The 17,547-nt window shown below is 41.4% G+C and overlaps 2 protein-coding genes and 1 long non-coding RNA gene across 6 annotated transcripts in view; 2 read left to right on the forward strand and 1 right to left on the reverse strand.

Moving 5' to 3' along the window:
• Positions 1-10,094, reverse strand: part of fbxw8 (F-box and WD repeat domain containing 8) — a 35,556-nt gene extending 25,462 nt beyond the window's left edge. The window contains exons 1-10 of one of the 4 annotated variants that reach the window (XM_036980169.1): positions 9,986-10,094; positions 8,995-9,757; positions 8,339-8,731; positions 8,129-8,157; positions 7,756-7,890; positions 5,857-5,922; positions 1,114-2,411; positions 920-1,024; positions 594-758; positions 335-423 (exon numbers count right to left, since the gene is read on the reverse strand). In XM_036980169.1, coding sequence (XP_036836064.1) covers positions 335-423; positions 594-758; positions 920-1,024; positions 1,114-1,560 — 806 coding nt within the window. In that variant the 5' untranslated portion in view covers positions 1,561-2,411; positions 5,857-5,922; positions 7,756-7,890; ... (2 more) ...; positions 8,995-9,757; positions 9,986-10,094. Of the gene's footprint in view, positions 1-334; positions 424-593; positions 759-919; positions 1,025-1,113; positions 2,426-5,856; positions 5,923-7,755; positions 7,891-8,128; positions 8,158-8,338; positions 8,732-8,994; positions 9,758-9,985 lie in introns of those variants that run through there. The other 3 variants (XM_036980167.1, XM_036980168.1, XM_021606588.2) reach the window with 3 other exon arrangements.
• Positions 2,371-4,434, forward strand: LOC110526014. The gene is made up of 2 exons (XR_002473857.2): positions 2,371-2,581; positions 2,936-4,434. It is a non-coding gene; the product is annotated as an uncharacterized LOC110526014 (long non-coding RNA).
• A 32-nt stretch (positions 10,095-10,126) lies between the features above and the next one.
• Positions 10,127-13,432, forward strand: LOC110526013 (SREBP regulating gene protein). Its single transcript, XM_021606591.2, has 5 exons — positions 10,127-10,751; positions 11,270-11,426; positions 11,676-11,827; positions 12,149-12,262; positions 12,387-13,432. The coding sequence occupies exons 1-5, from the start codon at positions 10,659-10,661 to the stop codon at positions 12,468-12,470; spliced, it is 600 nt and encodes a 199-aa protein (XP_021462266.1). The 5' UTR covers positions 10,127-10,658; the 3' UTR covers positions 12,471-13,432.
• The last annotated feature ends 4,115 nt before the right edge of the window (positions 13,433-17,547 follow it).

The raw sequence follows: 17,547 nt of genomic DNA on the forward strand, positions 1-17,547 counted from the left end.
ATTGTATATCCTCTGAACTGTAATCTACATTTAGTGTACAACTGTAAATAATGTTCTGTCAGCCATGTGACGTCTGAAGCAGCAGTAGCTCAATGTGCCATACGTAAACACTACATTCTAAAGTTTGTTGTTTTATCAAATTATGCATTTCAAATGTCATGATATATCATTGTGTGTAACAACTTAACATGGACAATTTAATTCAGAGAAAGCTTTTTCATTGTTAAAATAAGCATTAAAAAAAGTGTTGGAATACTAACGTCCAATCAGATATCCAGATATTTGATTAACCGTGCCCATCCCTACTAAAAACAGGTTATGTTATATATCTTACCCAGCAACAACATAGCTGTCACAGGAACTGACATCACACAACACTTTCCCCAGCTCGTACTGCAGTTGGCTGATTGATCCAACACGATTCTAGGAGTATGAAGAGAGACACAAAACATGTTGTTTCTAGACATCCATATGTAATTACAATGCTGTTACTATAGTTAATACTCTACAGTTTGATGGGTGTAAGGGCAACTTCAGGTGAAGTGTTGCCAAAGTGTCATCTCAGAAAAGCATTTAGTTAACTGAACCCCTACCTTCCAGTTGGAGCGCACAGTGTTTTCAGAGTTCCTGCAGTCTCGTAACATGCTCTTCCAGCAGGGGGAGTCAGAGACAGAGGCCCCGTGCTGATAACCCTCTGTCTGACACATCCTAAACCACAGCACCTCATCCTCTGCCAGGACCCCCCACGCCTTGCTCACCTGTGAAAGTATCAGCGAGGCTATAATGAATACTCATTGATCACCATATACTGTACATCAGAATAGATTGAACAAATCAGTGTAAAGTCAATATTCAGACCTATGTTTCAAGTGACAACAGAGTCATTATGATTTTTATGTGATTGAAAATCACAGTTTACCTGAGCACATCGCCCCAGCTCTGTCCGACTGAGGTACTGGAAGATCTTCAGAGCTAACTCGTAGGGCAACTCAATGTCAAAGAAGGGAATGTCATTTGTCTCATTCTGCAAAAATAGGAAAATACCAATGAAATCGAGATCCACACAATGTCTAGTGGTAGGCTGCCTCACAAAGACTATCACCCTCATCTTACCAGGTCTTGAATGAATTGATCCACTAATTTGTCACCCTTGTTAATTTTCCTCTGGGGTTGTTTTTGGGAGGTGTTACAGGCGCTTGTCAGACTGTGGTATTGTCTCTTCCTTCGAGTCCTCTCCTCCTGGATCCTCTCCAACAAGGGACTGGTCCTTCCATCTAGCAAGCCCTCGGCTATCGACACATATTCGGGTTGGTCCTCATTTTGAATTTTTGCTGCAGACAAAAATGCATCCTGTCCTCCCTTACTGCTCCCCTGTGATGTCGAATCCTGTCTTTTTTCTGGTTCACTTCTGTTCTGACCGAAATCTTCAAAATACCGTTTTAATTTAGAGTCTTCCCGACTTGGTTGAAGAGTAACGTTACGGTTCGAATGCGCCTCGTTTTTAATCGTCAGTTCTTGCTTCCAATGCTCTCTGAACGCCAGAAGCTCGTCTTCTGCCATGTTTTTCTAACATAGTTACAACAACATACATATAGTTGACTTGTTATTTTTAGACAAAATTACAAATTGGTAGGGTTAAATTGTTAGTAGCTGGCTAGGTAACTTATATAGCTCATGCTAAAACTAAAACAAACACTGAAGTCCTGGAACAAAAACTGTCCGACTAGAGATACTTTGCGGTCTTAAGAGTTCCGCTATGTTTAATTCCTCTCAATGTTTATTTTAGGCGTTGCGAACTGTGGTGCATTATTACAATATTTCATTTAAAAATAGAATAACTGGTACAATTAATAAGATTGACATGAAAATACATAATTATCAAATAGCATAAAATTCAGATTGTGTAAAATGTCTAGGGGCAGTAGCCTGTATTGTACTGATTTTAAATCCTATGATTATCCAATTAGACATCGCTATTCCTCCATCCTATCAAACAAAAGGCTCGTCAGATAAGATGAGACGACGTTTTTTTAAGAGTTAATGATTACCTCTCTCTTTTGGGAAAAGATGATGTAAACCCCTTACACCATGTGACTCTTTAATCGTGTATAACGAGAGAGAGAGAGAGAGAGAGAGAGAGAGAGAGAGAGAGAGAGAGAGAGAGAGAAACACAGTCCAGATCTGATCAGATCCGGACAGTAAGGAGGATAATTTTATATAAGAGCGGATCAGAGGAGGGGACATATAAAGAAGATAGAGCGATTTGTAGAGAAGATGTGCTGGCTCCCGATAGACGAGCCTCTGCCTCTACCCGGCGACGTGATGGTCTGTGCCCAAGGAACCTCACCATGCTCCGGGACCCAGTCACTCGCCTCTCGCCTCAGGTGGATCGGGGATGAGATGGATAAAAACTGGACGGTTGGATCTCGAGATAACAGATATAATGAGAAACTTGGGTTAAATAGAGAAGCCCGCTTTAGAGGCTTTGTATGCACAGCAATACAAATCACCGTCCTCATAATCTTTCTTAGAAAGCGACACCTGTAGATGTAAGTCACTGCAACGGCAAAACCAGCAACAGGTAAGCTTCACAAGTGCCCATCACAAGTTGGTTTGGCTATGACTAATGTAAACAAACTTGGTTGCGGGTAAAGACGCTTTATTCTCGACCTTCCCAACAATGTTCAGCAGGTGATTTGCGAACATGTGGTTAAAGATATGTAATTATAGTTGGTGTGAGATTTAGTTTATTTACAATTTAGTATTTATCATTGATGATTATTTATCTATACAATTGGGGTTTTATCTCAATGAGTATGTAACATGGAGTTATTCATACAACTATACTGGGCTATTCACTGAGGATGAACTTCTTCTAAATATGATCTAAATGTTTTATTATACGCTCAAAGCAATTAATATTTATCCACTGTAGATGGTGCCTTCAGGATCCTGAGGAGAGAGAGCTGTCAGAATATTTGCACTGAGAAAAAGGATGACAGCCAGCCACAGCCAGCCGAGGTTCAGTGTGCACCGAGGTCATAATAACCATACCCCACAATCGGCAAGACAGTTAGGAACAGGGTACATTTTTTGTACTTTGTTGGCTAAGGAAAATGTTGTGCTTCGGAATTCATGTGACATAACATTATGTCACAGAGATTAAGTAACATTTTCAGTTCTTGTTTTATGGGTATAAGATAGTAGTACTGTGTGAATACATTTTTAATTGCGTTATTTCCCAGGTTATTTTATTGTTTGACTCACTGCTTGGAATTCAGTAGGATTTAACAGACATAAATTGTGTTAGTATAATCACTCTCTGGCGGTTTTTCCCAGAATAAAACGGTGACGTCATCCTCCCTTGACCGTTACCAAAGGAAAAACGTACTAGAATTGCCCACGCGACTGTCATTACGTGGACGACCTTACACTTGAATGATCGATGCACTAATACACGATGTCAATTACCTAACTGAAAAAGCTTACTTGTATTAAAAAAATACATGTTTCTACTTTTTAGACGCCCAAAGGAGACATTTGAGCAATCTGGAAATGGTGCTCTGTGGAGAAATAGCACTACTTTTTACATAAGGTTCTGTAATAATTAGAGACCATGCAAAGTCTGGATTCTATCCTTACTAAATATGAAAGTCAATTTGTAAAGGTTTTTTTCTGCAGTAATTTTTATTAGGTGAATAATGATGTTAGTTGTATCAAATATTGATAAGGAAAAAAATAAGTCAAATCAACTGTTCTATTTTTTGAACTTTTGAAATTGGCTGGAGGCTCAGCATTGTTAAGGCAGATAATGTTTATGAAACCATGCAAGAAATCTTGTGTGCAAAAATAAGGGCATGCTATTCATGTTTACAGTACATAAGCTGTTTTTATATATCGCAAAAAACTGTAGTTTTCAATTGCAGTGCTGAATCTGTGTCTTTTATAAAGAATGTGTTCTTTACATGCTATTTACATTTGTATTACATTGTGAATTCTGTGCTCACTCTGGATAATAAAAGTTTCAAAGTAAAAATGCTTTCATGCTATCATTGTTATGCAAAAAGTAATGACAACATAAAACATTCAACAAATGCTGAACAATACTGCTTCAACCATGGTTTCATTGAAAAATCTGATACATACTGAAAACACACAACTTGTTTTCGAGTTTCTCAAATGTTTTGGTAGGTCTGATGTCATCAAACATAAGCTGTATCTTTACTAGAAATCAGGTGAAATGTATAACACGTAAATTGTTGCAAGAATGGTCACATTAGTGAAAGATCTACAAAATACATCAGCAAATTAGCAATTCATGTGCTGACATAAGCTACCCTGTACAATAATACTGACCAATAGCACACTGCTGTGCTGCACGGAGATAAGTTCACATTCTATTTCTTTGCAAGGATGGATGAGACAACTGTATAGACTGTAGAGTTTAGACTCCAACGGGCAACACAGTAAGGGCATACTTAAATGACTTATTCCTCTGTAATGTCCTCCAGTGGAAGCTAATGGCTGTCAATCCCAGCTAGTAGATCTGGAAGTGGGCAGAGGTGGTGCCTATGACCACAGAGTGGGCATGTTTGCTCACGGTCTAACCACAAATACAGGCACTCCTCACAGAACACATGCTAGGTGGGAGAGACAAACACATGGGCTTTACACTCACATTCACTTTGGTTTACCAAAAGGAGTATGCATTGAGTATTGGTCAGTTATTCAATACAGTATTGATCAGTAAGGCCACAGAAAGAAACAAAAGAGTCATGGACAGTGACTTTAGCATCAAGCTACACCACACTAAGGGTCATATAATTTTTTTTTTAAATTTAACTTTTATTTAACTAGGAAAGTCAGTTAAGAACAAATTCTTATTTACAATGACGGCCTACCCCGGCCAAACCCTCCCCTAACTCGGACAACGCTGGGCCAATTGTGCGCCACCCTATGGGACACCCGATCATGGCCGGTTGTGATACAGCCCATACTGTTACAGTCGGCTTGTGGTTACCATGGTTAACACCAGCGAATGATGTTATAATAAAGTATGTAGTAGCAGAGCGTATGGTTTGATGTATGTACTCTCACATGCCAGAGAAGAGCTATGGGGTTTCTGAAGTCACCCTGACAAATAGCACAATCTCCGGCCTCACTGCACTGCTGGCCCTCACACCTTAACTCTATGGGTGATAGAGCATTAGGTAGGTGGTCACAAAGAGACAAAGCTTGTGTTTACATTCCCATACCATACAGCAGGGATTATCAACTAGATTCAGCTGCGGCCCAAATTCTTCTTGAGCGGGTGGTCGGGGCCCCCGGAACATACAGTAAATACAAATAATTTGAAGACTGCAAATTGACCACAAGAAGCCCAAACAGATATAATATTTGACTAAAACATAATCATTTCAAACTTTGCTTACATTTGTTTATGATCACGTGTCTCCCTATTATGGAAATACTTGGGAACAGAGTTCCAAAATTAAAATAACTTGGAGCTGATTTCCTGGTGTTTTTACAGGTTTTTAAGCGCCCCAAAATGTAAATAATAATAATAATTCTCAATTTGTTTTGCTCTGAAAACTTGGGTGGCCAAATAAAACACCCGCAGGCAACCAGTTGGGGAACCCTGCTATACAGGGTCAACTCACTGTATACAGTATCTTTATTCTGATGTTGCATTTTAATACGGTACATGTAGTAAGATGATTCAATCAGAGTGCAAGATCAGGCAAAACCTACTGACAGTTGAAGGTTTACAACTGTAGCTAGTAGTGTTATAGGGCAGTGATGTGGGCTGGTATTTGGCCCTGATACTTTTCTTTACAGAAAGTAATCATTTCTCACCTGAGAACTGCAGAAAATTTCCATAGCCCTGCGTATGGCTGATACTCGGCCACAGAGGTCAAACGACTGAAAGATAAACATATTACACAGTCAAGGCACTAGAATTGGGTGCATTAGTGCAGCCCTGGACCAAAAGCCTGCCTCTGGACCAGGTTGGTGACCACTGTATAATATCCTTAAAACATGAGAAATTCTCACTCTGAAACATTACAAATTATTCCCTGAATACAGTGCCCTAGTGATTCCTTTTTTATGATTCCCTTTCTGCTCGACTTAATGACTCAAACCCGCCCCCACTCTCTCTAATTTTCTATTCTTTAACCACTCACTGATGGGCAGTGTCCTGTCCCATTTTGCAATATTCTGAGGACACACCTCTGTGAACAGTTCTGACTCAATTTCTCCAAGTTCTCATGATCTCAATCCATAATAGTTTGACAGCTGCACGCACCCATTTACTAGGATTTTTTTTGCACACAGCAGCAAAAATAAGGGGTTAAATAGATATAAAATATGTTGTTCCATGTGGTGAATTTGTTATTCAATTCATTTATTTAATATTCTTTATTTTTTTTATACTTCAAGGGGTCTTAAAATTCAAAATCAAATAGCTAAATGATCATCCCCCAGCTTTGACAGGGCTTAGACTTTTATGGGTTAAGAGCAGCACACTGTAAGAGTTTTAAAGCAGCACGCTCCAGACTAAGCATGGCCCCCGGCCTAGGCTCCACAGGCTGCAGCTTCTTTCCTCATTGTCCCTTCCTGCCCCTAGTCCTGGCTACACACACACACACACAACCACTTAATATGTCAAACTAAAACTGGACTCCAGCCAGAAACGTTGAGCCACAGAAGCAGTTCTAAAGCATTCTGGGACTTTCTGCTTGTTTTGTTTCATTAGTGATGCTGACCTCTCAACCTACCAATCAAAGCCTACCCAGCAGTTGGGTACGCCACCGTTATAAGTCCTTCCTATCAGCTGCTAAAAGCATGTTTTCATTCAATCTTGCTGCATGGTTATTAGAAAATACATTTCCCTGAAGTGGGAGTGCACCGACAGTGCCAAAAATGTAGCCAACAAGCCATGTTAAAATAACAGTAGAGCAAAGTAAATCAAATACATTTACAACCCACCACGGTATACAGTAAATCAATGTACAAGAGTCTGGTCTTTTTCTGTAGGCCTCCACTTGTACCGACTTGCATGTTTGTGCTTGTGAGATCATTAAATCAGTCCTTCCGTGGATGGAAGCAAAAGCAAAAGCACGAAGCAGAATGATTGGCTGATGTGTGGCCATGACTTCATCGGCTGAAAGTGGGCCACTTGGGCCTGTTTCAGGACAAGGTTTGGTTGGGGCAGAGGGTGGTGGGAAAGGTGGGGGTTGGTTGGTCGGTTGGTTTAGTGATAGCGTGGCGCGGGTACCCCAGCAGCTGAGGAGGAGTGGGAGCACACACAGCAGTAATGGTCCAGCCCCAGGGAAGGATGACCTCACCTCTGCACCCCCCCCAGGGAGAAATGAGCTCAGTGGCAGCAGCCTCACTCTCTGATTGGCCTGTTTATCAGCCGAGTCAAAATACACTCTGTGACCCCAACGGGCAAAACCTGCACGCAGATAGAACTCCAACAGATAGACAGACAATGACAAATACACACTCTTTCTGTGACCACAACATGTTATAAACAACCCTTTCGTGTGGATAAGACACCAAAATCAACACACACACACACACACACACACACACACACACACACACACACACACACACACACACACACTCCCACATTGTGATCCCCAGGACATAAGTGAAACTTTAATGAATATAAAACACACACAAGCTGTGACCCTCAGGACACCAGAAAATAGTATGAATATAACACACACTCACACAGACTCTTACCATGGATTTAAAGGCCCGGAGGATCTTGGGCAGAAACAGGGCCGATGGTGAAGTACTTGAGAACAAAGTCAGTGATCCCCATCGCCCAGATCAAAGAAGTCAAAGCTGTTGATGTTGGGCTTTGCAAACATCGGGCTGAGGTGGGGGAAAAAACAGCAGCGATGAGACATGAGACTTCAGTTCTGTACAGGTTGAGGTTTGATCATGGATAGACGTGATACATTATGTCTAGTCTCTATTGGTTACAAGGGAAACTTTCATTGATCAACAGAAGATTTAGTAACAAAAATGAACAAGGTAACTCAAATTTCATAAAACAAAACTAAATGTGATAACAGGTGAAATTATAAATAAACACAAAATCAATACTCACATGAAACGTAGTCACATGGTGACATATGCCTAAAGACAATGAAAATAACATTAGAGCATAAAGGACAAAAATTAATGAATAAATTACCACACGGATTCTGTACAGACACAGATAAGAAAGAATATAGGCCTAAACATTCAGTGGTTGACAATGTCACATTTTTATAGTGCCATATGAAGAGACAACCAAAGAAACATGGTTTTACCATACCTGTTGTACAACTGCGCAGCACTGAATGTGTAGTAGTGATACAATATTTTTCTAGATAGAAGTATGATCATCCACAGTGCTACAACCACAGACCTCTCCTCCTGATACGCAGACAGACAAATAGTAAATAATCAAATGCATTATTAATCAATAATGTATGTATGTTCTCACGAGCTGAGCCAGAACCAATTCTCAAGCTAGCTATTTATGTAGACTAGATAACACTCAAGAAATATGCTCAAATGTTTATAAATGTAAAAACCTAAAAACTATAAGAGTTATGGTCTCAGATCGAAGTTGTATAAAATGTGAAGACTACCCGTAGCGACACCAGGTGCTTGAATGTTGAATTGGCGAAGGAAACGTGCTGGCCATCCCAGCACACAGCAATACCTACCAGAGAGATACAAAATAGTTATCAGCCAGTCACACACACTCTTCCCAAGTTCCCAAATGTTCCTTATTCCACCTATTCCACAAAACTCCATTACTATACAATTACAAAGAAACTACTAAAGTATTAGGCCAAGAAGATAGTTTAGTATGAAAACTCTTTGACTAGGCAACAAAAACATTATAAATCAGAGTAGTAATTTGTGTTTCTACATTGGTATAAGAGTCCCTTTAATTTATTTGTAATCTAAAACCAGTCTTACCCAGCTTGTGCTGAAAACAAACTTTATCTAGGAGGATCAGGAGGAATGGGAATTCCCTCTGCAGCCAGGTGACTACAGACTTCAGATCCGATATTGCTGGTGCTAGTGTAGAGGGCTCCTCCGAGACCACCTTCCTGTTCCCATGCCTCTCTATGGCCCCTGCAGCCGAGTGCAGGAGGAAGGTACGGTGCTGGAGTGGCTGGTGGTGATGAAGTTGAGAGGGCGGGCGGGGGAGGTCTTGCCCACCCTCATTGTGGTGTGGACCCCTTTCCTCCCTGGAGGAGACGGTCATCTGGATGAAGACGTCTTGGGGAGTCCCCAGAACCAGGCCAACTGCCTGGAAGTTAGCTGAGGGCACGCCGGACCAGAGGGAACCCCGACCCCAACCAGGCCGGAGAAGAGCTGCTAAGGGAGGTAGGAGAGTCAGGCTTCAGGCAGTCAAACAGGCCTTGGTCCAGGCTGCTTTATGATCCCAGGGTTTGGCTATGGGTCCTGGAGAGCAGAGGGGATCAGCTACATCTTTTGACGGTTCAAAGACTGTTGTCTAGTCTATTTCCTGCATTTCCTTTCAATGAATTTGGTTCCTGAAGGTAACATGTCTTATCTACCTTCCTCTTTAGTGGGAAATGTCAGGTTATGATGAACCTGCAGAGAGGTCTGTGTCCTAGAATGTAGACTCGAACCTTTCTGAGGGCATGCCATCGGTGTTACTGCTCTGCCTCCTCTGCATGGCACATCCAGTCCATCCCCATTTGATCCAGGTCTGTGGTGGGGTGCAGACAGACACACAGATGGCAACGAGTGAATACGGTAAAGAGCAGCAGGGGGGTTATCAATGGTTGGCTAGCTTTTTATTGCGACATTATAGCTAGCCGCAGATAGATTGTGGCACTATCACACCACCATTTACATGTACATGGTTTACTGATTTTTCAGATTTATATGGTTGCTTCCTAAATGCATATTTTTGCAAGGAAATTGTTAAGCTCACCTGAATCATCGTTTTATTTATAATTATCATACCCCTGTAGCACACACCCCTGCGGCTGCCAGGCTCGCAACTATGTTTTCCCTGTATGATGACGTCAGTGAAATTGTAAATCAACCAACTAGCGTTCACTTTCCCACCACGCCACATCCGAGTTTGGAAAATGTTTTGATGGTGGACGTCAGATTTTAAAAATGTTCGTTTATTTCCGAGGCTTTCTCTGAAGTGAATGTCGGCAACAGGTGTCTCTTGTAGAGTTATAGCCAGTTAGCGATGAATCTTACAGCAGGCTACTAATGAGTGGATGAGTACAGTAGCTAGCCCAGTGTCGTTAGCGTGCCCACAGGCTAACAAAGCAGTCTTTATCCAAAACGGCTTGCTAATATTTACTTTTTTAGCTAGCTACCTAGCACTACGGAAATCTTTTTTTTTACAGCTCATGTATTCACAGCTACCACGTTTTCAAGCCTAGTATTGCTAGCTAGCTAGCTAGCAAAATGGGTTAGTTTGCGGTTATGGTGTTGACCAAACAGTTACTCTGTCATAGCCAGACACCCCAGTTGAACTGCAAGTCTCTACTGAACAGTTTATCCAGCTTGCTTGTTATTGGAGCATTCCTGCAATTAAATTCCTCTGGCTGGACTGGGTGGTCGCGGGGATCTCCTAAGGTCATGCCATGGTGCTACGAAGATTACTGAGAAAACGTTGGGTGCTAGGTGTGGTGTTTGGACTTTCTTTGATCTACTTCTTAACCAACACCCTGAAACAGGTATTTAAACTTTTGACATCTTAGCTTTATGTCCAGCTCAAAGAACTGGAAAACAGATTATCTTTGTCTGTACAGGCCTACGTTAGCCTAGACAGAGTCTGAGGTCCAGCTCGAGTGGGTATAATTTGTGGAACGTTCTAACAGGAATCTGTTCCAAAAACTTCGTAAAGTAACTTAAAAGTTGCCACCAAACGCATACAAAGTAGCATGATCAATTCAGCTAGCTGACGAATAGGCATCAACTCACCACGTAGCTTATTCTTAAGGTTTGTCCATAGGCTACCAGAGTGAGGACAGACATTTTACGGAATTAACGTGGTGAGTGAAAAACTTAATTAAATAGCCAACTCCCTACCTGGTATCTTATTCTGCCTCTATACAACTTAGCATGCGTTGTTTGTTGACAACCTTGTTATTTACGAAGTTTTTGAAACAGATTCATGTTGGAACATTCCACAAATTATACCCACCCTTTGGCTATACAAGACATGTGAGATGAATTGTGTTGTGTTATGCAGGAGGAGAGAACCATAAGGGATCGCACTCTGTTGGAGGCCAGGGACCCGGACCACCGGATCCCATGGAAGGTCAGGTTTAACCTGGGCAACAGTAGCAGACCAATCACTCAGTGCCGGAACTCCATTCAGGGCAAGTCACTGCTCACAGATGAACTGGGTAAGTTATTAACCAAACTGGACTCATTCACTCGTTATCCCTTAGGAAATAATGGCTTTATCTCAATCTGTATTTCCACGATTCCTTACATCCTGTCTCCTCCCACCGGACCTTCTTCTCCAATGTGTTTTGATGAGATGGGATTCAAGGAAAGATTAATTAAGAAAAGCCCCTATCATTGAGGTATCATGAAATACAACTTCAATATTCAAGTCACTGACTAATCCATTGTATGTAATGGTCCACCAGGTTATGTGTGTGAGAGGAAGGATCTGCTGGTGAACGGTTGCTGTAATGTCAACGCTCTGAGCTCCAGACAGTACATCTGTAAAAGTTGTCTGGCCAATGGCTGCTGTAACATCTACGAGTACTGTGTGTCCTGCTGCCTCCAGCCTGATAAGGTATTCAAACTGTGGCACTCTTGTTGTGCTGCACCCAATAGCTAAATTGTTTGTTCCAAATGAGAATTTGCTGGAGGATGCATGACTTTTCAATCAGTGGTATCATATCTCTATCTCTATCTTACCTTTGACTCTTCAACTCTACATTGTTTTCATCTTAACCTTTTGTAGTGGTTGAGTTATAACTAATCCATGTTAGAAATACCAGATTTTGATCTGACCTTTACACCTCTCTCTCTGATCTCTTCACCCAACTTTCCCTTTCTTTTTGATGTTCTCTCTCCCTCACTCACTTGCCCTCTCTCTTTCTCCCTCTCTCAGCAACTTCTACTAGAGCATTTCCTGAACAGAGCTGCAGACGGCTTTCAGAACCTCTTCACCGCCGTGGAGGACCACTTTGAGCTGTGTTTAGCTAAGTGTCGAACTTCATCGCAGGTATGTTGAGTTGTGTACATGAAGCAAATGCATACCTCCCTGACCCTACCCACATGCTTTCACGCAGAGATGGTAAGAAAAACATTCTAATGGTTGTGTTTACCTTCTCATTTTGCTAATGCAGAGTGTCCAACATGAAAATACCTACAGAAATTCACAAGCAAAATACTGTTATGGAGAAAGTCCACCTGAACTCCTGCCTATATGATTGCTTGATCCTCTGGGACCTACGAGACTGAAAATAAACTAATAATAGTCCAACTAAGAGCCAAGGGACACACCTTGATGCTACTTGAGAAGACGTGCTTCATCTTGTGTCCCATACTGGCCTTGAACAGTCTGATACCATACAGTGCCATCAAGAACACCAGATCCATTTACTGTATAGAGGGAGTTTGGCAAACTTTGACTGACAATAACGGACACCATGTTGAACCTTTAGATATAATAATGTGAGTAATCGTCTCTACATATGGCTCTGAAGAACACTATCGTAACCTCACAACTATGGACAAATACTTTATGATTTTTCTATATTATTTACACTTCATAAGTGCATAGCTTCATAACTTCATCAGTGATGATCATCAGGTCTCATTCGCTCAACAGTTGGGATTCGCCTCATGCTGCCCATTGTTTCACATCATGGGCATGCAACTGAAAGTGTTTTAAAATGTTTCGCAACAGAACTAAAATGTGGGTTTCTTATTGGTTAAGTCCCTCCCTGTTTAAGTTGTTTACTTCCAAATGAACATGGCCCATGTTATAAAGGTTTTTATTTCAAGCCTGATCAATGTACTGAAGGAATGGTATTAGTTAAGTCTTCATTGTTGAGAAACAAACTACTAAGAATGTGTCATCACTTGTGTGTAGTTGTGCATGCATATTGACTGACGGCTATTTAATAACGTGACTGAAAGTAATCGGCTCACGGTTTACGTTGCAATGTCTATTTTTCAGAATAATTATCAGTATTGCATTTTGTATAGAAATTGTATCTATTTTACACTATGAAATAATTCTATATTATGATGACTAAAGACCCTATAGTTTATCTGGGGTCAGAGAGCTGTATCAACATGTAGAATTGGCATATTTTGATTGAATATATGACAAAATAACTTTTTCAACATTGTTTTTTTCATTGTCAATATACATACATTTTCTTTCTGCTGTGCTATTGTTACCTATCATTTTGACATGGGTTTAACAGCTTGATCTGCTTTACCATGCTCTGTCCACCTGCCTATGCTATAATTGCCTGGCTACGCAAAGTCCTTGCTATAGTCAAATGCTATGCCACACCCATGGAAGTTCTTTTTTGCAGTGAGTCTAGATCTGATTTGAGTACCTTCCCGACGATTTCTAGAATCAAACACATTCTAACTGTTCGGATCAGTCCCAGAAACTGGTGGTTTGGGCCATAGCCAGGGTAAAGCAGCGTTTTTCACACTGCTGATTGTTAGCCAATAGCTGATTTACTTTGTTTTATTACAACCCACAAACGACTTCAAGGATGGCAGTCTCATGCTGAAGTATTTAGCGAACATAGAGTAGTGGAAGAATTCAGTTAGTCTTCAGGCAAATGCTATACACCCTGGAATACAGTGATTGGACATCAGGGGCCTCAGTTTCTATGCAATATAAAAACATATTTAAAAAATTGGCCAATGTACATTCACTGGAGAATGAATTGGAGAATCTCCGTCGAGTCTATCCTACCGACGGGACATAAAAAAATTGTCATATCTTATGTTTCACCGAGTTGTGGCTGAACCATGACACATAATATACAGTTGGCTGGGTTTGCCGTGCAGCGGCAGGACAGAACAGCTACAGTGGGGCAAAAAAGTATTTAGTCAACCACCAATTGTGCAAGTTCTCCCACTTAAAGATGAGGCCTGTAATTTTCATCATGGGTATACTTCAACTATGACAGACAAAATGAGAAGAAAAAAATCCAGAAAATTGTTGAATTTTTAATGAATTTATTTGCAAATTATGGTGGAAAATAAGTATTTGGTCACCTACAAACAAGCAAGATTTCTGGCTCTCACAGACCTGTAAGTTCTTCTTTAAGAGGCTCTTCTGTCCTCCACTCGTTACCTGTATTAATGGCACCTGTTTGAACTTGTTATCAGTATTAAAGACACCTGTCCACAACTTCAAACAGTCACACTCCAAACTCCACTATGGCCAAGACCAAAGAGCTGTCAAAGGACACCAGAAACAAAATTGTAGACCTGCACCAGGCTGGGAAGACTGAATCTGCAATTGGTAAGCAGCTTGGTTTGAAGAAATAGCCCCAAAACATCACTGCTCTAGAGGAGATCTGCATGGAGGAATGGGCCAAAATACCAGCAACAGTGTGTGAAAACCTTGTGAAGACTTACAGAAAACATTTGACCTCTGTCATTGCCAACAAAGGGTATATAACAAAGTATTGAGAAACTTTTGTTATTGACCAAATACTTATTTTCCACCATAATTTGAAAATAAATAAATTAAAAATGTGATTTTCTGGATTTTTTTTCTCATTTTGTCTGTCATAGTTGAAGTATACCTATGATGAAAATTACAGGCCTCTCATCTTTTTAAGTGGGAGAACTTGCACAATTGGTGGCTGACTAAATACTTTTTTGCCCCACTGTACGTCTGGTAAGACGAGGGGTGGGGGTGTGTGTTTATTTGTCAATAACAGCTGGTGTGCAATGTCTATTATTAAGGAAGTCTTGAGGTATAGCTAGCCTGAGGTAGAGTACCTAGTACTGAGGTAGAGTACCTGAATAGCTGTAGACCACACTAACTACCAAGAGCAGTCTATTTACCATCCCAAATCGATGCTGGCACTAAGGCCGCACTCAACGAGCTGTTTAAGGCCATAAGCAAACAAGAAAAATTATCATCCAGAAGCGGCGGCCCTAACATTTTCAACCTCTCCCTGACTGAGTCTGTAATACCTACATGTTATAAGCAGACCACCATAGACCCTGTTCCCAAGAAAGCAAAGGTAACCTGCCTAAATGCCCCGTAGCACTCACGTCGGTAGCCATGAAGTACTTTGAAAGGCTGGTCATGGCTCACATCAACACCATAATCCCGGAAACCCTAGACCCACTCCAATTTGCATAGCACCCCAACAGATCCACAGATGACGCATTCTCAATCGCACTCCACACTGCCCTTTCCCACCTGGACAAAAGGAACACGTGAGAATTCTGTTCATTGACTACAGCTCAGTGTTCAACACTACAGTGCCCACAAAGCTCATCACTAAACTAAGGACCCTGGGACTAAACACCTCCATCTGCAACTGGATCCTGGACTTCCTGACGGACCACCCCCAGGTGGTAAGGGTAGGCAACAACACATCTGCAACGCTGATCCTCAACACGGGGTCCCTGTACTCCCTGTTCACCCACGACTGCGTGGCCAAGCATGACTCCAACACCATCATTAAGTTTGCTGACAACACAACAGTTTTAAGCCTGATCAACGATGAGACCGCCTATAGGGAGGAGGTCAGAGACCTGGCAGTGTAGTGCCAGGACAACAACCTCTCCCCCAACGTGAGTAAGACTAAGGAGTTCACCCATTCACATCGATGGGGCTGTCGTGGAGCGGGTCGAGAGTTTCAACTTCCTTGGTGTCCACATCACCAACAAACTATCATGGTCCAAACATACCAAGATAGTGGTGAAAAGGGCACAACAAAACCTTTTCCCCCTCAAGAGACTGAAAAGATTTGGCATGGGTCCTCAGATCCTCAACAGGTTTTACAGCTGTACCATCGAGAGCATCCTGACGGTTTGCATCACTGCCTGGTATGGCAACTGCTCTGCCTCCGACCGTAAGTTGCTAAAGAGGGTATTGCGTACTGCCCAGTACATTACTGGGGCCAAGCTTCCTGACATCCAGGACCTATATACTAGGCGGTGTCAGAGGAAGGCCCAAAAAATTGTCCAAGACTCTAGTCACCCAAGCCATAGGCTGTTCTCTCTGCTACCGAATGGCAAGCGGTACCGGAGTGCCAAGTCTAGGTCCAAAAGGCTCCTTAACAGCTTCTACCCCCAAGCCAAAAGACTGCTGAACAATTAATCAAATGGCCACCCGGACTATTTACATTGACCCCCTTTGTTTTTACACTGCTGCTACTCACTGATTATTATCAATGCATAGTCACTTTACCCCTACCTACATGTACAAATTACCTCGACTAACCTGTACCCTTCGTATATAGCCTTATTATTTTGTGTTACTTTTTATTTCTTACTTTAGTTACAAAATATTTTCTTAACTCTGTATTGAACTGCATTGTTGGTTAAGAGTGTGTAAGTAAGCATTTCATGGTAACCTGTTGTATTTGGCACGTGACAAATAAAATTTTATTTGAAAATTACTACTTAGGAGCAGAATTTAGAATGTGTGTTAGCATAGAAAAAGTGTGATTTATCAAACAATCCTACCAGTCATGCACACACTGGTAGGAGATAACCATAGATAAATACCAATATTGTTCTCAAAGCCTCAGTGCTCGTGAGTGACCATGGTTGTTTGTGTTTCGAAATTGGTCAAAATAATCCCTTTAACACATGGGGAATATACAACACCCTACCATGAAATTCAACGGCGAAACAAAAAAAAGCAACTGAAATAGAAGTGCTAATGTCTGCGATTGAGTTCAACCAAAATGTTTTATTTCGCTCATTCAGTTGTGGCTTAACCAGTAAAAATAAAAGCATAGCTACAAAGAGAGGACCATTAGGACAATTCAAGTTGCTTTATCAATGGCAAAATACTACAAATGAGTAAAAAACACTCAACAATAAGCCATCCATCTTGTAGACGTATAAGCCAACATTGCTGTTCTGCAGAATTAACGAGTCGTGCGTTCTACCTGGCCACCTTATTCAGCAGCGTCTTTTGAGCATCACATAACCTATCAAATGCACATAAAGTGTGGAAGCTTTTTCTGTTCACATGCATAGTTAGAATCACCATCCCAAAATGATTTCATGGCCATGTGGATGCTGTCTATTTCTCTGTTTATATTTGGGAACCCATTGATGGCGGCATGGTAAACACCCCTCTTGACTTCACCCAGTTGTGCGATGGTATTTTTTAAAACATTTAACCATTTAACCAAGTCAGTTAAGAACAAATTCGGCCTACACCGGCCAAACATGGACGACTATGGGCCAGCTGTGTGCCACCCTATGGGACTCCCAATTACGGACGGTTGTGATACAGACTGGATTCAAATCAGGGTGTCTGTAGTGACGCCT

This window comes from Oncorhynchus mykiss, chromosome 6, assembly GCF_013265735.2.
Source record: "Oncorhynchus mykiss isolate Arlee chromosome 6, USDA_OmykA_1.1, whole genome shotgun sequence".
Classification (NCBI taxonomy): domain Eukaryota; kingdom Metazoa; phylum Chordata; class Actinopteri; order Salmoniformes; family Salmonidae; genus Oncorhynchus; species Oncorhynchus mykiss.

Bases quoted from the DNA above. Each gene is read 5' to 3' on its own strand.
- LOC110526013 (XM_021606591.2), top strand. From the start codon at position 10,659: ATGGTGCTACGAAGATTACTGAGAAAACGTTGGGTGCTAGGTGTGGTG. The intron at 10,752-11,269 runs GTATTTAAACTT...TGTGTTATGCAG, and splicing joins TAACCAACACCCTGAAACAG to GAGGAGAGAACCATAAGGGA. The intron at 12,263-12,386 runs GTATGTTGAGTT...TTGCTAATGCAG, and splicing joins AGTGTCGAACTTCATCGCAG to AGTGTCCAACATGAAAATAC.